The 14,333-nt window shown below is 42.7% G+C and overlaps 1 protein-coding gene across 6 annotated transcripts in view; it reads left to right on the top strand.

Annotated features, from left to right (window-relative positions):
* Positions 1-14,333, top strand: part of zc3h18 (zinc finger CCCH-type containing 18) — a 201,761-nt gene that overhangs the window by 158,922 nt on the left and 28,506 nt on the right. For all 6 annotated transcript variants that reach the window (XM_078210460.1, XM_078210461.1, XM_078210458.1 and 3 more), the window contains one exon: positions 2,425-2,559. In XM_078210460.1, coding sequence (XP_078066586.1) covers positions 2,425-2,559 — 135 coding nt within the window. The remainder of the gene's footprint in view (positions 1-2,424; positions 2,560-14,333) is intronic.

The raw sequence follows: 14,333 nt of genomic DNA on the forward strand, positions 1-14,333 counted from the left end.
CTGCCCCTCCTGTAGCCAACTTTCACTAATGGCTATAATGTCATAATTCCATGTGTCAATCCACGCCCTCAGCTCGTCTGCCTTCCTCACAATACTCCTGGCATTGAAATAGACACACCTCAGAAGATTATTACCACCACACATTACCCTTCTATTTGTGATTTTGCATGAACTATTAACATCATTTATTTTCACCCCCGCTCCACTATCTGCTCTGGCACTCTGGTTCCCATCCCCCGCAAATCTAGTTTAAACCCTCCCCAATAACACTAGCAAACCTCCCTGCAAATATATTGGTCCCCTTGTAGTTCAGGTGTAACCCGTCTCTCTTGTACAGGTCTCACCTGCCCCAGAAGAAGTCCCAATGATCTAGAAATCTGAAACCCTGCCCCCTACACCAGTTCCCCAGCCACGTGTTCATCCGCCCGAGCATCCTACTCTTACCCTCACTGGTACATGTCACAGGTAGCAATCCTGAGATTACTACCCTCGGGGTCCTGCTTTTTAACTTCCTACCAAGCTCTCTATACTCAGACTTCAGGACCTCCTCACTCTTCACATAGGTTCCGATATTTATTTTCTTTGTCGTCTCTGCATCATGGAGCCTTATTTTCCCTATTCCTCTTTCACTGTATGAATGCAAAGTGGGAGGAAGGGGGGACATTGCAAACCCTCTCTTACTGTTTGCAATGTGTGAAAATAAACTAACCCTTTGAGTTCATCCTATCAGGAGTTTACTGTGCAGTTACTGATAAAAAATTAGATCACACCAAGCTGAGGAGTTCGGAAATACGCCACAGCTTAAAATAATTTCTAGTTATAGATGGATGGTGAGAGGAGAAATTAATGCTGAAAGCCCCCTCCTGTGCATAACAAGAAGCAAAATTCCGAACAGCCATTTAATTGGTGTTACTAGAACATCATCGAATTTAACTGTTTCTCAGCTGTAGATTAACTACACACCATACAACGTACTTTGGGATAAAGGAAGGAAATGCTTCTAACGTAATTGCGTAACACAAAAGCATTTTTACCACGTCAGTAACTGAACTGGTTTGGGCAGGCAGATTTGAAAGTTGTTGATGATGTGATAAATGACTCCCTGGCGCAGCTGTGAAAGAACCTGGTTCCATCACCCGGCTGACAGATAGTTCAGACTTCCTGCCAATTTGTTACCTGTGGCAAGTTTTGTCAGTGAAGTAAGAAGTGTTGGCTTCTCTTGAGTTGTGGGTGGAGTCAATCAGTGAAGTTTTTAGCAGTTTAAACGGGAAAGCTGCTGTTGGGGAGTCGGATTGGCATTGCACAATAACTGCCTTCAAATCGTTTTTCATTTTCAGAGAAAAATGACAGTTTAGCAGATAATCATATAAATGATGCTGTACCTCGCACTGAAGGTAAGTGTGCAGGTACAGCAGGCAGTAAAGAAGGTAAATGGAATGTTGGCCTTCATAGCAAAGGATTGGAGTATTGGGATGTTTTGCTGCAATTGTATAGGGCGTTGGTGAGGCCACACCTGGAATATTGTGTGCAGTTTTGGGGTCCTTATCTGAGGAAGGATGTCCTTGTTATAGAGGGAGTACAGCAAAGGTTTACCAGGCTGATTCCTGGGATGGCAGGTCTGTCATATGAGGAGAGACTAAGTCGGTTCGGATTATATTCACTGGAGTTTAGAAGAGTGAGAGGGGATCTCATAGAAACTTATAAAATTCTAACAGGGTTAGACAGGGTAGTTTCAGAAAGAATGTTCCCAATGGTGGGGGTGTCCTGAACTAGGGGTCATAGTTTGCGGATTTAGAACTGAGATGAGGAGAAATTTCTTCACCCAAAATGTGGTGAATGTATGGAATTCACTACCACAGAAAGTAGTTGAGACCAAAACTTCCTGTGATTTCAAGAAGAAATTAGATATAGCACTTAGGGCCAAAGGGATCGAGGGATATGGATGGGAAGGGGGAATCAGGATATTGAATTCGATGATCAACCATGATCAGAATAAATGGTGGAGCAGGCTCGAAGGGCCAAATGGCCTCCTCCTGCTTCTAGACTCTGTGTTTCTATGATAAGCTTCTCTTGTTTTCTGAGCAAGAACTCCGATACCTTTCTCCCATGCTGTAGTTGACTGGTGTGTTTACATTTAGTGGTGCATTTCAGATGTTGACATCTCTTTGCATTACTAAAATTTTAAAACCAATGTTTTTCAATTTCATTTTGAAAAGGTGCTCAAATTTGGAAAGAATAAATTAAGATAGGGAGTTGAATGTGTCTGAGAGCTCTCCAATGATAGACTCTGAAAAGCCATGAGGGTCTAAAGTGCAATAGACTGTTTCCTGCTCTCATCAAAGATTTCATGTGGAATATAAACAACCTTATGGAGAGGGATTTTAAAAAATGGTAAACTCTCATTTGATATTCTGATTTCCTCAGGTCACGGTCATTCTCATCCTCACCCTCTCCAACTCCATCGCCAACACGAGCAAAAGATGCTGCAGGTGCAAAGACCAAAGGAGGAGCAGGTAGCATTGGCGGAGGTGGAGATGCCCCTGCTCCCACAGGAAAAAGGTAAAATAAATATATTGTCCCAATTTACTCAATACAACATTGTCCATATTACCAGTGATCTGTCAGAATTTTCACACGTTTAAGTTTCATGATGTATCTTTTACTCTTTATATTTATTTTAATTCCTGTACTCATGATACCATAGGAATAAAACTAAACTTTTGTGATACCTTAATTCTAGCTCCTTTTACAGTTTTGATAACAGGTAGTACAAAGAACAATACAGCACAGGAACAGGCCCTTCGGCCCTCCAAGTCTGCGCCGCTCATGTGCCCAACTAGACTATTCGTTTGTATCCCTCTATTCCCAGTCTGTTCATGTGGTTATCTAGATAAGTTTTAAACGATCCCAGCATGTCTGCCTCAATCACCTTGCTTGGCAGTGCATTCCAGGCCCCTTCCACCCTCTGTGTAAAATACGTCCCCCTGACATCTGTGTTGAACCTTGCCCCCCTCACCTTGAACCCGTGACCCCTTGTGTTCGTCACCTCCGACCTGGGAAAAAGCTTCCCACTGTTCACTCTATCTATGCCCTTCATAATTTTATACACCTCTATTAGGTCGCCCCTCATCCTCCGTCTTTCCAGGGAGAACAACCCCAGTTTACCCAATCTCTCCTCATAGCTAAGACCCTCCATACCAGGCAGCACGGTAGCACAGTGGTTAGCACTGCTGCTTCACAGCTCCAGGGACCTGGGTTCGATTCCTGGCTTAGGTCACTGTCTGTGTGGAGTTTGCACATTCTCCTCGTGTCTGCGTGTGTTTCCTCCAGGTGCTCCGGTTTCCTCCCACATTCCAAAGATGTGCGGGTTAGGTTGATTGGCCATGCTTAAATTGCCCCTTAGTGTCCTGAGATGTGTAGGTTAGAGGGATTAGTGGGTAAAATATGTAGGGATATGGGGGTAGGGCCTGGGTGGGATTGTGGTCGGTGCAGACACGATGGGCCGGATGGCCTCTTTCTGTACTGTAGGGTTTCTATGATTTCTTTTATGATTTCAGGCAACATCCTGGTAAATCTTCTCTGTACTCTCTCCAAAGCCTCCACATCCTTCTGGCAGTGTGGCGACCAGAACTGGACGCAGTATTCCAAATGTGGCCTAACCATCGTTCTATACAGCCGCAACATCAATATGCCAACTTTTATATTCTATGCCCCGTCCAATAAAGGCAAGCATGCCACATGTCTTCTTCACCACCCTCTCCACCTGTGCTGCCACCTTTAAGGATCTGTGGACTTGTACACCCAGGTCCCTCTGTGTGTCTATACTCCTGATGGTTCTGCCATTTATTGTATAGCTCCCCCTTACATTAGATCTTCCGAAATGCATCACTTCGCATTCGGTAGTGATGGGTCTCCTGTAAACTGAACTATATGGAAATATACACTTACAACTTTTAAATCAGAATGCACTGGATGGAAGTGCACTTTATAGTGTAAAGCTGAACTGATGTGACCTCTGATTGGAAAATATGTCCTTAAGCTTGAGTGTCTGCACATTGTGTCCACAGTCATGGTCTCTACATTTTTCTGTATTTGTTTATTAGTGTTTTTGTTTCTGTACTGATAGCTGTGATCTTCAGGAAGCACGTGAATTTTTTTCCTGAGAGGCTTGAGAGTCTTTGGGACCCTCTTCTTAGAATTCTTAGAATCCCTACAGTACAGAAAGAGGCCATTCGGCCCATCGAGTCTGCACCGACCACAATCCCACCCAGGCCCTACCCCCATATCCCTTCATATTTTACCCGCTAACCCCTCTAACCTACACATCCCAGGACACTAAGGGCAATTTTAGCATGGCCAATCAACCTAACCCGCACATCTTTGGACTGTGGGAGGAAACCGGAGCACCCGGAGGAAACCCACGCAGACACGAGGAGAATGTGCAAACTCCACACAGACAGTGACCCAAGCTGGGAATCGAACCCAGGTCCCTGGAGCTGTGAAGCAGCAGTGCTAACCACTGTGCTACCGTGCCGCCCACAACCACTGTGCTACCGTGCCGCCCACTTTCTTTTCCAGAGATCATTGGAAACCAGGTCAATGAATATTTATTAAGGGAGAGGTAGATAGATTCTTGACTAACAAGGGAGTATTTTTTATTCGTTCACGGGACATGGGCATTGCTGTCTAGGCCAGTATTTTTATTGCCCATTCCTATATGTCCTTGAGAAGCTGGTGGTGAGCCACTCACTTTAACTGCTACAGGCACCTCCACAGTGCTGTTTGATTGGGAATTCCAGGATTTTACCCAGCAACGGTGAAGGAATGAACATACGGTTCCAAGTGAGCATGGCATGTGGCTTGGAGAGGAACTTGCAGGTGGTGATGTTCCCCATGCATCTGTTGCTCTTGTCCTTCCAGGTGATAGAGGCCACAGATTTGGAAGGTGCTGTCGAAGGAGCCTTGGTGAATTCCTGCAGTGCATCTTGTAGATGATACACACTGTTTGAGCCTCTCAGTTGCAGTCCAGTGAAGGAAACACGAGTCTTGCTTCTTCATAAACTCTCTTTATTTTCTGATTCAGCTCCACATACACATCCAGCACCCAGTGCCACCTGTAACCTCTTTATATATCCTAGTGACTTCTATTAAATGATTAACATCCAATTCAGGATTCAAGTGGAGGGAGCTGTTAACCCATTCCTAACAGTCTCTCCTTTAAAGAAAAAAAATTGAGAAATATTGTTTCTACAGAAAACACAAAACGCTATTTCCCCTTCCCCATTTTTTCACATACATCTCTTGGAAAAAAAACATACATTCACAGAAAGATACAACCTTCCTTGATAATGTCCAAAAGTTTCTTTGAACTAGCTGCTCTTAGTAATTATCAATTATCCAATTGTTTTACTATCAGCCGATTTTATTTTTGATATTTTACCCTTGTCCAGCCATTTCAACAGATAAAAGGCCATATCCACTGCCTCTACAAGGCTTAGTGTCTCAGCGACCAATGTGCTTTTTACCACTTTCCTTATTTTCTTTGTTTCCCAATCAAGAGGGCAACATTTAGCAATTTTCCCCAAAAAGAAAGATTATAAAATTTCCCACGCGTGAAAACCCATCACACAGATTGGCACACGATGCGTCACGATAAACGGAGTTTCAGGTGCCTAAGATCACCCAAAAACGGGAACCTCAAAACACACACCTGCATTTTTAGTTTGGTCAATGTTTTGTTTGTTCTCATTGTGTCTTCCACTGTGGGATCATTCATTTTTTACTCAACTCTAGCACATTGAAACTAGCGTCCGGTCTGGCCTGTCTACCTAGCCAATTCAGTTGCCCAATCACACTTCAGAGTTTCTCTTTTTCCATCTTAGAAACCATCGCATCCTTTTGTGAAGCCCAACTGTGACTAATTGCTATTAGGCTGATACTCTGCAAATAAGACTGCTGATGTAAAGTGACACCCGACTCAGCCTGTCCAATTTCCAGCCCAATATGTTTGAAGGCTCCTGAAGCCTGACTCCCAACGCTGAATTCCTCCTTCAGCCCAGAAATTGCAATAGCGTCAAAATCACTCCTACCACCCCACAAAAAAATCATCAACATGCACCATAAAAATATCAAAGATTTCCTTCATAATGCCAGTAAAACACTGCAGGATCTGCTTTCAACTGGCAACAGCCTAACTTTAATTAAACCGACCTTACCGAAAAATACCAAACTCGAGACGCATCATTCAGCCCATACACACATTTATTAAATTTCCAGATTACCCCTTCTGTGTTAGCTGCCTCTTTGGGAGGACGGAGAAAGATGTCTCTCTGAAGCTGATGCCCCTGCAAAAAGGCAGCTTTAATATCGATAGATTTGCATTCCCGGGCCTTTGTAGCTAACAGAGCCAAGAAGATCTTTAAAATAATATTTCCTGCCGTAGGTGAATCTACCCTTAAATCCTGGTCTCCTAAGTTTTCTTCAAATCTCCTTGCCATGAGCCTGGCCTTTGCCTTATAAGCTCCATCAGGAAGCATCTTTTCCGTGCAAATCCATCTGTGAGATAGAGCTCTTTGTCCCCTATCTGGTACCTCCGTATATACCCCAAATTCACTCCAACTATGCAGTTTTTGCTGTGTAGCATCTTTTATAACTTTTTCATCTAATTTATTGGAAGCTGCCAAAACCTCGCGAGCATGTGGGCTTCTACTCCTAGTATCGTTCATAGTCTTACCCCCTATTCTGAGACCTTGTCAAGCCCTCTATTCCGCCTGATATCTCGTTCTAAACTACCATTGCTTGATCTTTCCCTCCTGCTGTGGGATGTTTTTTCAATAGTTCGCGATCTCTTCCTGTGATCACCTTCACTATCGGACTTGCTATCTGAACTGGCGCTACATTTCTGTGCCCTACATTTTTGGACTTCATGTTCCCAATCCATGGTCTTGACATCCTTCCCTGTATTCTGTACATTCAACCAGTGTTTATACTTTCCAGTGGCCTTCCCTGCTCTACTAATGACAGTTGCATCCTTCCATTGACTGGACCCCTCAGGCAAGTAAGTCACTTTTGTAAGAACTCCTGGCAGTTGTCCTTTAGAAAAAATGGTCTGTTCTAGTTCATCAGAAGTATTGTGTTCCTCTACAGATACCCTGTCTATTTCAGTTAACTGGTTCTCAATTCTGTAACACGTGAGTATCAGCTGACCCTGGTTCCTCATCATGTTTGTCTACTCTTACAAACTTGCAAGTTTGTAATCTGTACCCAATTTCCTTGATGAATGTGCCCTAACAGTTTGATTACCATGTTGCAAAACAAGTGTTTTACCATCTATGCCTATAACCTTCCCTGGGTCTTTCCATTCATTAAAATTATCTCTCATAGTATACTATGTCTCCTTGCTGGAAAACGGTGTTTGATGGCTGTACCTTGTGCCTTTATATTGCTAAATGGGCTTTCCGCAACATGTTCATGACTATGATATTCATGTTTTCACACACATCCCTAAACACATCATTAGCAAATTCCCCCCCCATTGTCTGTAAGGAACTTTGCTGGTGGCCCCATTCCTGTCCCTATCCATTTTTCTGTGATCTGATCCAGGATTACTCCCTTTTCTTTATTACTTACAACTGTTGATTGACCAAATCTGGTTGCTAAATCTACAAAGTGCAGAATGAATATATTGTTTGCTTTATCCCAGATCTTAAGGTCCATGGCCACAATGTCGTTAAAATCTCTGGCCAAAGATAAGGTCACTATCGGTCATGAAGCTACCCTTCTGTACTTCCTATAAATCCCACACTGATCACTGACCTGTTCTATCAGTTTAGTATTGTGCAGTTGATGTTGTCTACATGGACTTTAGCAAGGCCTTTGACAAGGTACCACATGGTAGGTTGTTGCATAAAGTTAAATCTCACGGGATCCAGGGTGAGGTATCTAAATGGATACAAAATTGGCTTCTTGACAGAAGCCAGAGGGTGGTTGTAGAGAGTTGATTTTCAAACTGGAGGCCTGTGACCAGTGGTGTGCCCACTGTTATTTGTCATTTATATTAATGATTTGGATGAGAATATAGGGGGCATGGTTAGTAAGTTTGCAGATGACGCCAAGATTGGTGGCATAGTGGACAGTGAAGAACGTTATCTCCAATTGCAACGGGATCTTGATCAATTGGGCCAGTGGGCTGACGAATGGCAGATGGAGTTTAATTTAGACAAATGCGAGGTGATGAATTTTGGTAGATTGAACCAGGGCAGGACTTACTCAGTCAGGGCGGCACGGTAGCACAGTGGTTAGCACTGCTGCTTCACAGCTCCAGGGTCCTGGGTTCGATTCCGGGCTCGGGTCACTGTCTGTGTGGAGTTTGCACATTCTCCTCGTGTCTGCGTGGGTTTCCTCTGGGTGCTCCGGTTTCCTCCCACAGTCCAAAGATGTGCGGGTTAAGTTGATTGGCCAGGTTAAAAAAAAATTGTCCCTGAGATGTGTAGTTAGAGGGATTAGCGGGTAAATATGTGGGGGTAGGGCCTGGGTGGGATTGTGGTCGGTGCAGACTCGATGGGCCGAATGGCCTCCTTCTGCACTGTAGGGTTTCTATGTTCTATGTTCAATGGTAGGGCGTTGGGGAGAGTTACAGAACAAAGAGATCTAGGGGTACAGGTTCATAGCTCCTTGAAAGTGGAGTCATAGGTGGACAGAGTGGTGAAGAAGACATTCAGCATGCTTGGTTCCATTGGTCAGAACATTGAATACAGGAGTTGGGACGTCTTGTTGAAGTTGTACAAGACATTGGTAAGGCCACACTTGGAATACTGTGTGCAATTCTGGTCACCCTATTATAGAAAGGATATTATTAAACTAGAAAGAGTGCAGAAAAGATTTACTAGGATGCTACCGGGACTTGATGGATTGAGTTATAAGGAGAGGCTGAATAGACTGGAACTTTTTTCTCTGGAGCGTGGGAGGCTGAAGGGTGACCTTATAGAGGTCAATTAAATAATGAGGGGCATAGACAAGGTAGATAGTCAATATCTTTTCCCAAAGGTAGGGGAGTCTAAAACTAGAGGGCATAGGTTTAAGGTGAGAGGGGAGAGATACAAAAGTGTCCAGAGGGGCAATTTTTTCACACACAGGGTGGTGAGTGTCTGGAACAAGCTGCCAGAGGTAGTAGTAGAGGCGGGTACAATTTTATCTTTTAAAAAGCATTTAGAAAGTTACATGGGTACGATGGGTATAGAGGGATATGGGCCAAAGCGGGCAATTGGGATTAGCTTCGGGGTTTTTTTTTTTAAAAAAGGGCGGTATGGACAAGTTGGGCCGAAGGGCCTGTTTCTATGCTGTAAACCTCTGACTCCTCATCTCTTACCCCTGCATCCTTTAATAACATTTGCAGCCTCCGAGGAGATGGATGCACAAATTGCAAATGCAGCTTTAACACAATGAGCTTTTTATCTGCAAAAGTCCCATTTCCAGCTGCTAATAATTCTTCCTTAACCTCTTTACCTGAAAAATTATTTGTCAATAATAGAATAAATAGTGTTCCGACTGTGTAAATTATAAGTCCACCGTTTTTCCAAAAACTGTTGCCATATCATTTTCCATATCCAGTTTCATGTGTGCTTTCTTCATCGATGGTCTACTCAGGTAAAGGGATCTCACTCGACACAACATCCGTGCTAATGAAATGATTCACTCCGGCAATATTGCAAGGGATCACTACTCTTTTCAGTAACTTCAGGGGATTATCATCCCCAAACCTGAAACTTGTGGAACTTTCAAATTCCTTAACCATGTTCTGATTTTCAGTATTTAGAGTCCAGGTAACATTTTAACCAGTCAACTCCACACATGGCAGATGTGCAGCCACTGTTCAATACAACACAATTAAAGGGCTGTGCAATCAAAACACTCATTACAGGAGTAAACATCTCAATAAGACAATGTCTTTCTGGTCGCTATCTCTCTCCTCTTCCGATTCTTTCATGTCATGTGTAGCTTCAAACACTCTATTAAATCATTTCGGACAGTTGAAAGCATAATGAAATTTAGAGTCACACCGAAAACACTGATCAATTATCCCCTGGGCATTTCTGGGGTTCATTTTACTGTTACCACTCTCCATATCCTTCCTCCTGTTATAGACATTAAAGGCGTTTTTGTCCTCAATTTCTGGCTCCCAATCTGCTGCCATATTCCCGTAGCCAGCTTGTGCCTGTACGATTTCACCATCCTGTTAACGGTGTATCTGCCACAGTCTGTTTTATCACTGACATTTGAGGTCATAAAAGCCGTGGATTGAATGTTTCCCCCCAAAAATGGGGGAAACATTCCCTCTGACATTTGATCATATAAGGTATCTTTGTCTGCAAATTTAACTCCTGTCAAAATCATGTTTGTAACCTTAGCACAGTCCAGTAACGTAAATGCCAACACGGACTGTGGAATTTCCAGGCGGTGTTTTTGCAGCCTTATATATAGTCAAGTAAATTCCATCACATACTCTTCAATAGAAATATCCTCTGATTTCCGAAATCTGACCAGACTTCATACACACTTAATAAGTTATCCTTTTAATAAATCTTATCCATAAAGATTAATAAATTATCCAAACCTTCCTCCTCGTCCAAATGTTCCAACTCCAATTGGGAAAATACTTTGCGTCTAATTTTACTTCTCGATGGTAAAGAAAGAGCTAAGGCCATTCCTTGTTTTCGTTTTCCAAAACCGGTTACCATGGTCCACATGATGACTTAATTTCTCCATTGGCCATAAGGTTCAGTGTCAGAGAGTAATGGTGGATAGTCATACCACAACACTTTTACTCTGGATTCAGTCATTTTGTTGTCGCCCATTCACTCCTTCATTGATTGGAAATGCTCAGTGAAATCTTCCTTTTTTTTTCTTGAAACAGTCGTAACTTGCAGTCCTTTACTTGGAACCAGCAACCACCCTCTGCTACCAATGTTTGAGTTTCTCAGTTGCAGTCCAGTTAAAGGAAACACAAGTCTTGCTTCTTCATAAACTCCCTTTATTTTCTGATTCAGCTCCACATACACATCCAGCACCCAGTGCCACCTGTAACCTCTTTATATATCCTAGTGACTTCTATTAAATGATTAACATCCAATTCAGGATTCAAGTGAAGGGTAATTGTTAACCCATTCCTAACACACTGCTGCCACTGTGCGTCAGTGGAGGGAGTAAATGTTGAAGGTGGTGGATGTGATGCCAATCAAGCGGTCTGCTTTGTCCTGGATGCTGCAGAGCTTTTTGTGTGTTGTTGGAGCTGCACTCATCCAGGCAAGTGGAGTGTATTCTATTACACTCCTGTCTTGTGTCTCGTAGATGGTGGACAGGCTTTGGGGAGTCAGGAGGTGAGTTACTCATTGCAGAATTGCCAGCCTCTGACCCGCTCTTGCAGCAAAATTATTTATACGGCTAGTTCAGTTTCTGGTCATTGGTAACCCCCAGGATGTTTATTGTGGGGAATTCATTGATAATGCCATTGAACATCCTGGGGAGATGGTTTGATTCTCTCGGTTATTGTCTGGCATTTTTGTGGTATGAATGTTAGTTGCTACTTATCAGCCCAAGCCTGAATGTTGTTGAGGTCTTGCTGCATTTGGGCATGGACTGCTTTAGTATCTGAGGAGTGACTGATGTTAAACATTGTGCAATTATCAGTGAACTTAGCAGTGAACTTATCCCTACTTTTGACTTATGATGGAGGGAAGGTCATCAATGCAACAGTTGAAGATGGTTGTGGGGGGTAGGCAGGAATGTGGAGGTTGAAGTTGCAATTAGATCAGCCAAGATATTGAATGGTGGGTGGAACAGCATCAAGTGGCCTACTCCTCTTTGTATGAAAGCAAAATACTACAGATGCTAGAAATCTGGGGAAAAAAACAAAGTGCTTGATAATCTTAGCAGGTCTGGCAGCATCTATGGAGAAGGAAACAGAGTAAATCCATATGACCTTCTACAGGACTGTGTGAGAAACATAGTTTCTGACACAGGCTAATTCTCGTGCATCATTTTTTTAATGCGATTCCCTCATCCTGCGGTTTGTGCTCTAGAAGGAGCTGCAGTAATGTTATGCAAGACTCAGCAATCCCTCTTCACTGTGTTTGCAAATAATTTTTAGCAGAATTTCACTGATTGCTAAGACAAAAGCTGACTTTGAGGTGCTAGTTTTACAATGTTAAGATGCCATATTGCAACTTGTTGTAATGGTGTGGCAGATAAAGCATTGCCAACTGTGCCTAAGAGCTTGGTATGTATAGTTATTGCCCCCACCAGTCCAATACCTTGTCCTGTACCTCCTTAGGTTGTGGCCCCCAGAGCAGAACTGCCCAGCACAGGGATGTTGCTTCACTCGCTGGTTTTTTTGGATGTTTATTTTTCTTTCTGAAGAACCAAGCTACAAGGTCACCCAAACGGATGGTCCATACAATTGGACACATGGCTGGAAAGTATCTGAGAAGACGGGGTGTAAATCAAGGAATAGTGATTAGTTTGTGTAAAACTTGGGAAATAAGTCATTCTTTGGTTTTTGAAACAATTGAACTTCTTGTTCCCTTCATCAGCTGTGTTTTCCAAGTAAATGGAAACTATAGTGATTCTCAATTCTTCAGGAAGGTCTCTCCTCTGCTTCACATCTGTCGTAGTGACCTTCTTGAGGACATTGAAATCCCAGGTATCACATAATGGACTTAGTACCAAATTTAAAGCCCATGGGATTAAAGCAGCATGAATATAAAATTGTCTAAGGGATAGGAAGCAGAGAATAGATGACAGAAATGTAGTAAATAATGAGGAGGATAGTAACACTGAGGGCCAAGTGAGATCAGTGAAATGGGCAGGTGCACGGCAGATAGAATCAATAGGATGAATGAGAGGAGGCAATATGAACTAAATGGTATAAATTTAAAGGAGTGTGAAGATGCCAAGACAATTTGAGATGGCTGCTAAAACGGCATATGGGATTCTTCACTTAATAAAGAGAGGCAGAAATTACAGAAGCAAGGATATTCTGCTGAACCTTTATAAAACATTCATTTGACCCCGACTGAAGTATAGTGTTCACTTCTGGGCACCACACTTAATGAAAGTATCGAGGCTTTAGGCGAGGGTGTCGAGGAGATTTATTAGAATGGAACCAGGGATGAAGGACTTCAGTTATGTGGAGTGACTGGACTTATTCTCTTTTAAGCAGAGAAGCTTAAGGCGAAATTTAATTATGGCAAAAGAACTTGAAGGGAAATTTACAGAATGAGTTATGACCTGAACTGCACTGTGTGGAAGGTTGATGGGAGCAATTTTAATAACTTTCATAGCAAATTGATTAAATGCTTAATAAAAATTACAAAGCTATGGGGAAAGGGCATATAGAAAGTGGGATTAATTGAATAGCTCTTTCAAAGAGCCTACACAGGAACAATGAGCTAAATGGCCACCACCTCATAGAATAGATTATCACAGAGTCCCTATAGTACAGAAGGAGAACATTCGACCCATTGAGTCTGTACCGACCACAATCCCACCCAGGCCCTATTCCCATAACACCACACATTTACCTTGCTAATCCCCCTGACACTAGGGTCAATTTAGCACATCTTTGAATATCCTGTTTGTATATGATTTGGATCATTCTCGGCATCAAGAATTAACAGAATTGGTATGGCACAGGAGATGGTATTTTGGCCTGTCATGTCTGCACCGACTTTCCCAATGAGCAGCCCAGCTAGTTTCACTTTCCTGCTTGCTGCTTGTAACCCTGCACATTCTTCCCTTTCAGATAACATTCCCAAAGTAATAAGACTGTTTTGAACTTGTCTCCACCACAGGCAGTACATTCCAGATCCCAATCCCTCATTGCGTGAAAAGGTTTTCCTCATATCACTATTGCTTCTTTTACTAATTACATTCAATCTGGTGCCTCTCGTGCTTGATCCTTTCATGAATGGGAGCAGTTTCTCCTCTATTCTATCTAGACCCCTCATGATTTTGAATACCCCTACCAAATCTCCTCTTGCCTTTCTTATCCCCAAGAAACACGATTTTAATTTTTTCAATCTATCTTCATAACTGAAGTTCCTTATCCCAGGAACCATTCTCATGAATCTTTTCTGCACTCTCTCCAATATCTTCACATCCTTTCTCAGATGTAGCACCCAGAACTGGGCACAATACTCCAGCTGAGACCAAACTAGTGACTTATACAAGTTCAATACAACCTCCTTGCTCTGATCCAGGATACTATATGCTCTATTAACCACACACTCAACCTGTCCTGCAACCTTCATTGACTTGTGCAACATATACAACCAGGT

Source organism: Mustelus asterias, chromosome 4 (genome assembly GCF_964213995.1).
Source record: "Mustelus asterias chromosome 4, sMusAst1.hap1.1, whole genome shotgun sequence".
NCBI lineage: Eukaryota > Metazoa > Chordata > Chondrichthyes > Carcharhiniformes > Triakidae > Mustelus > Mustelus asterias.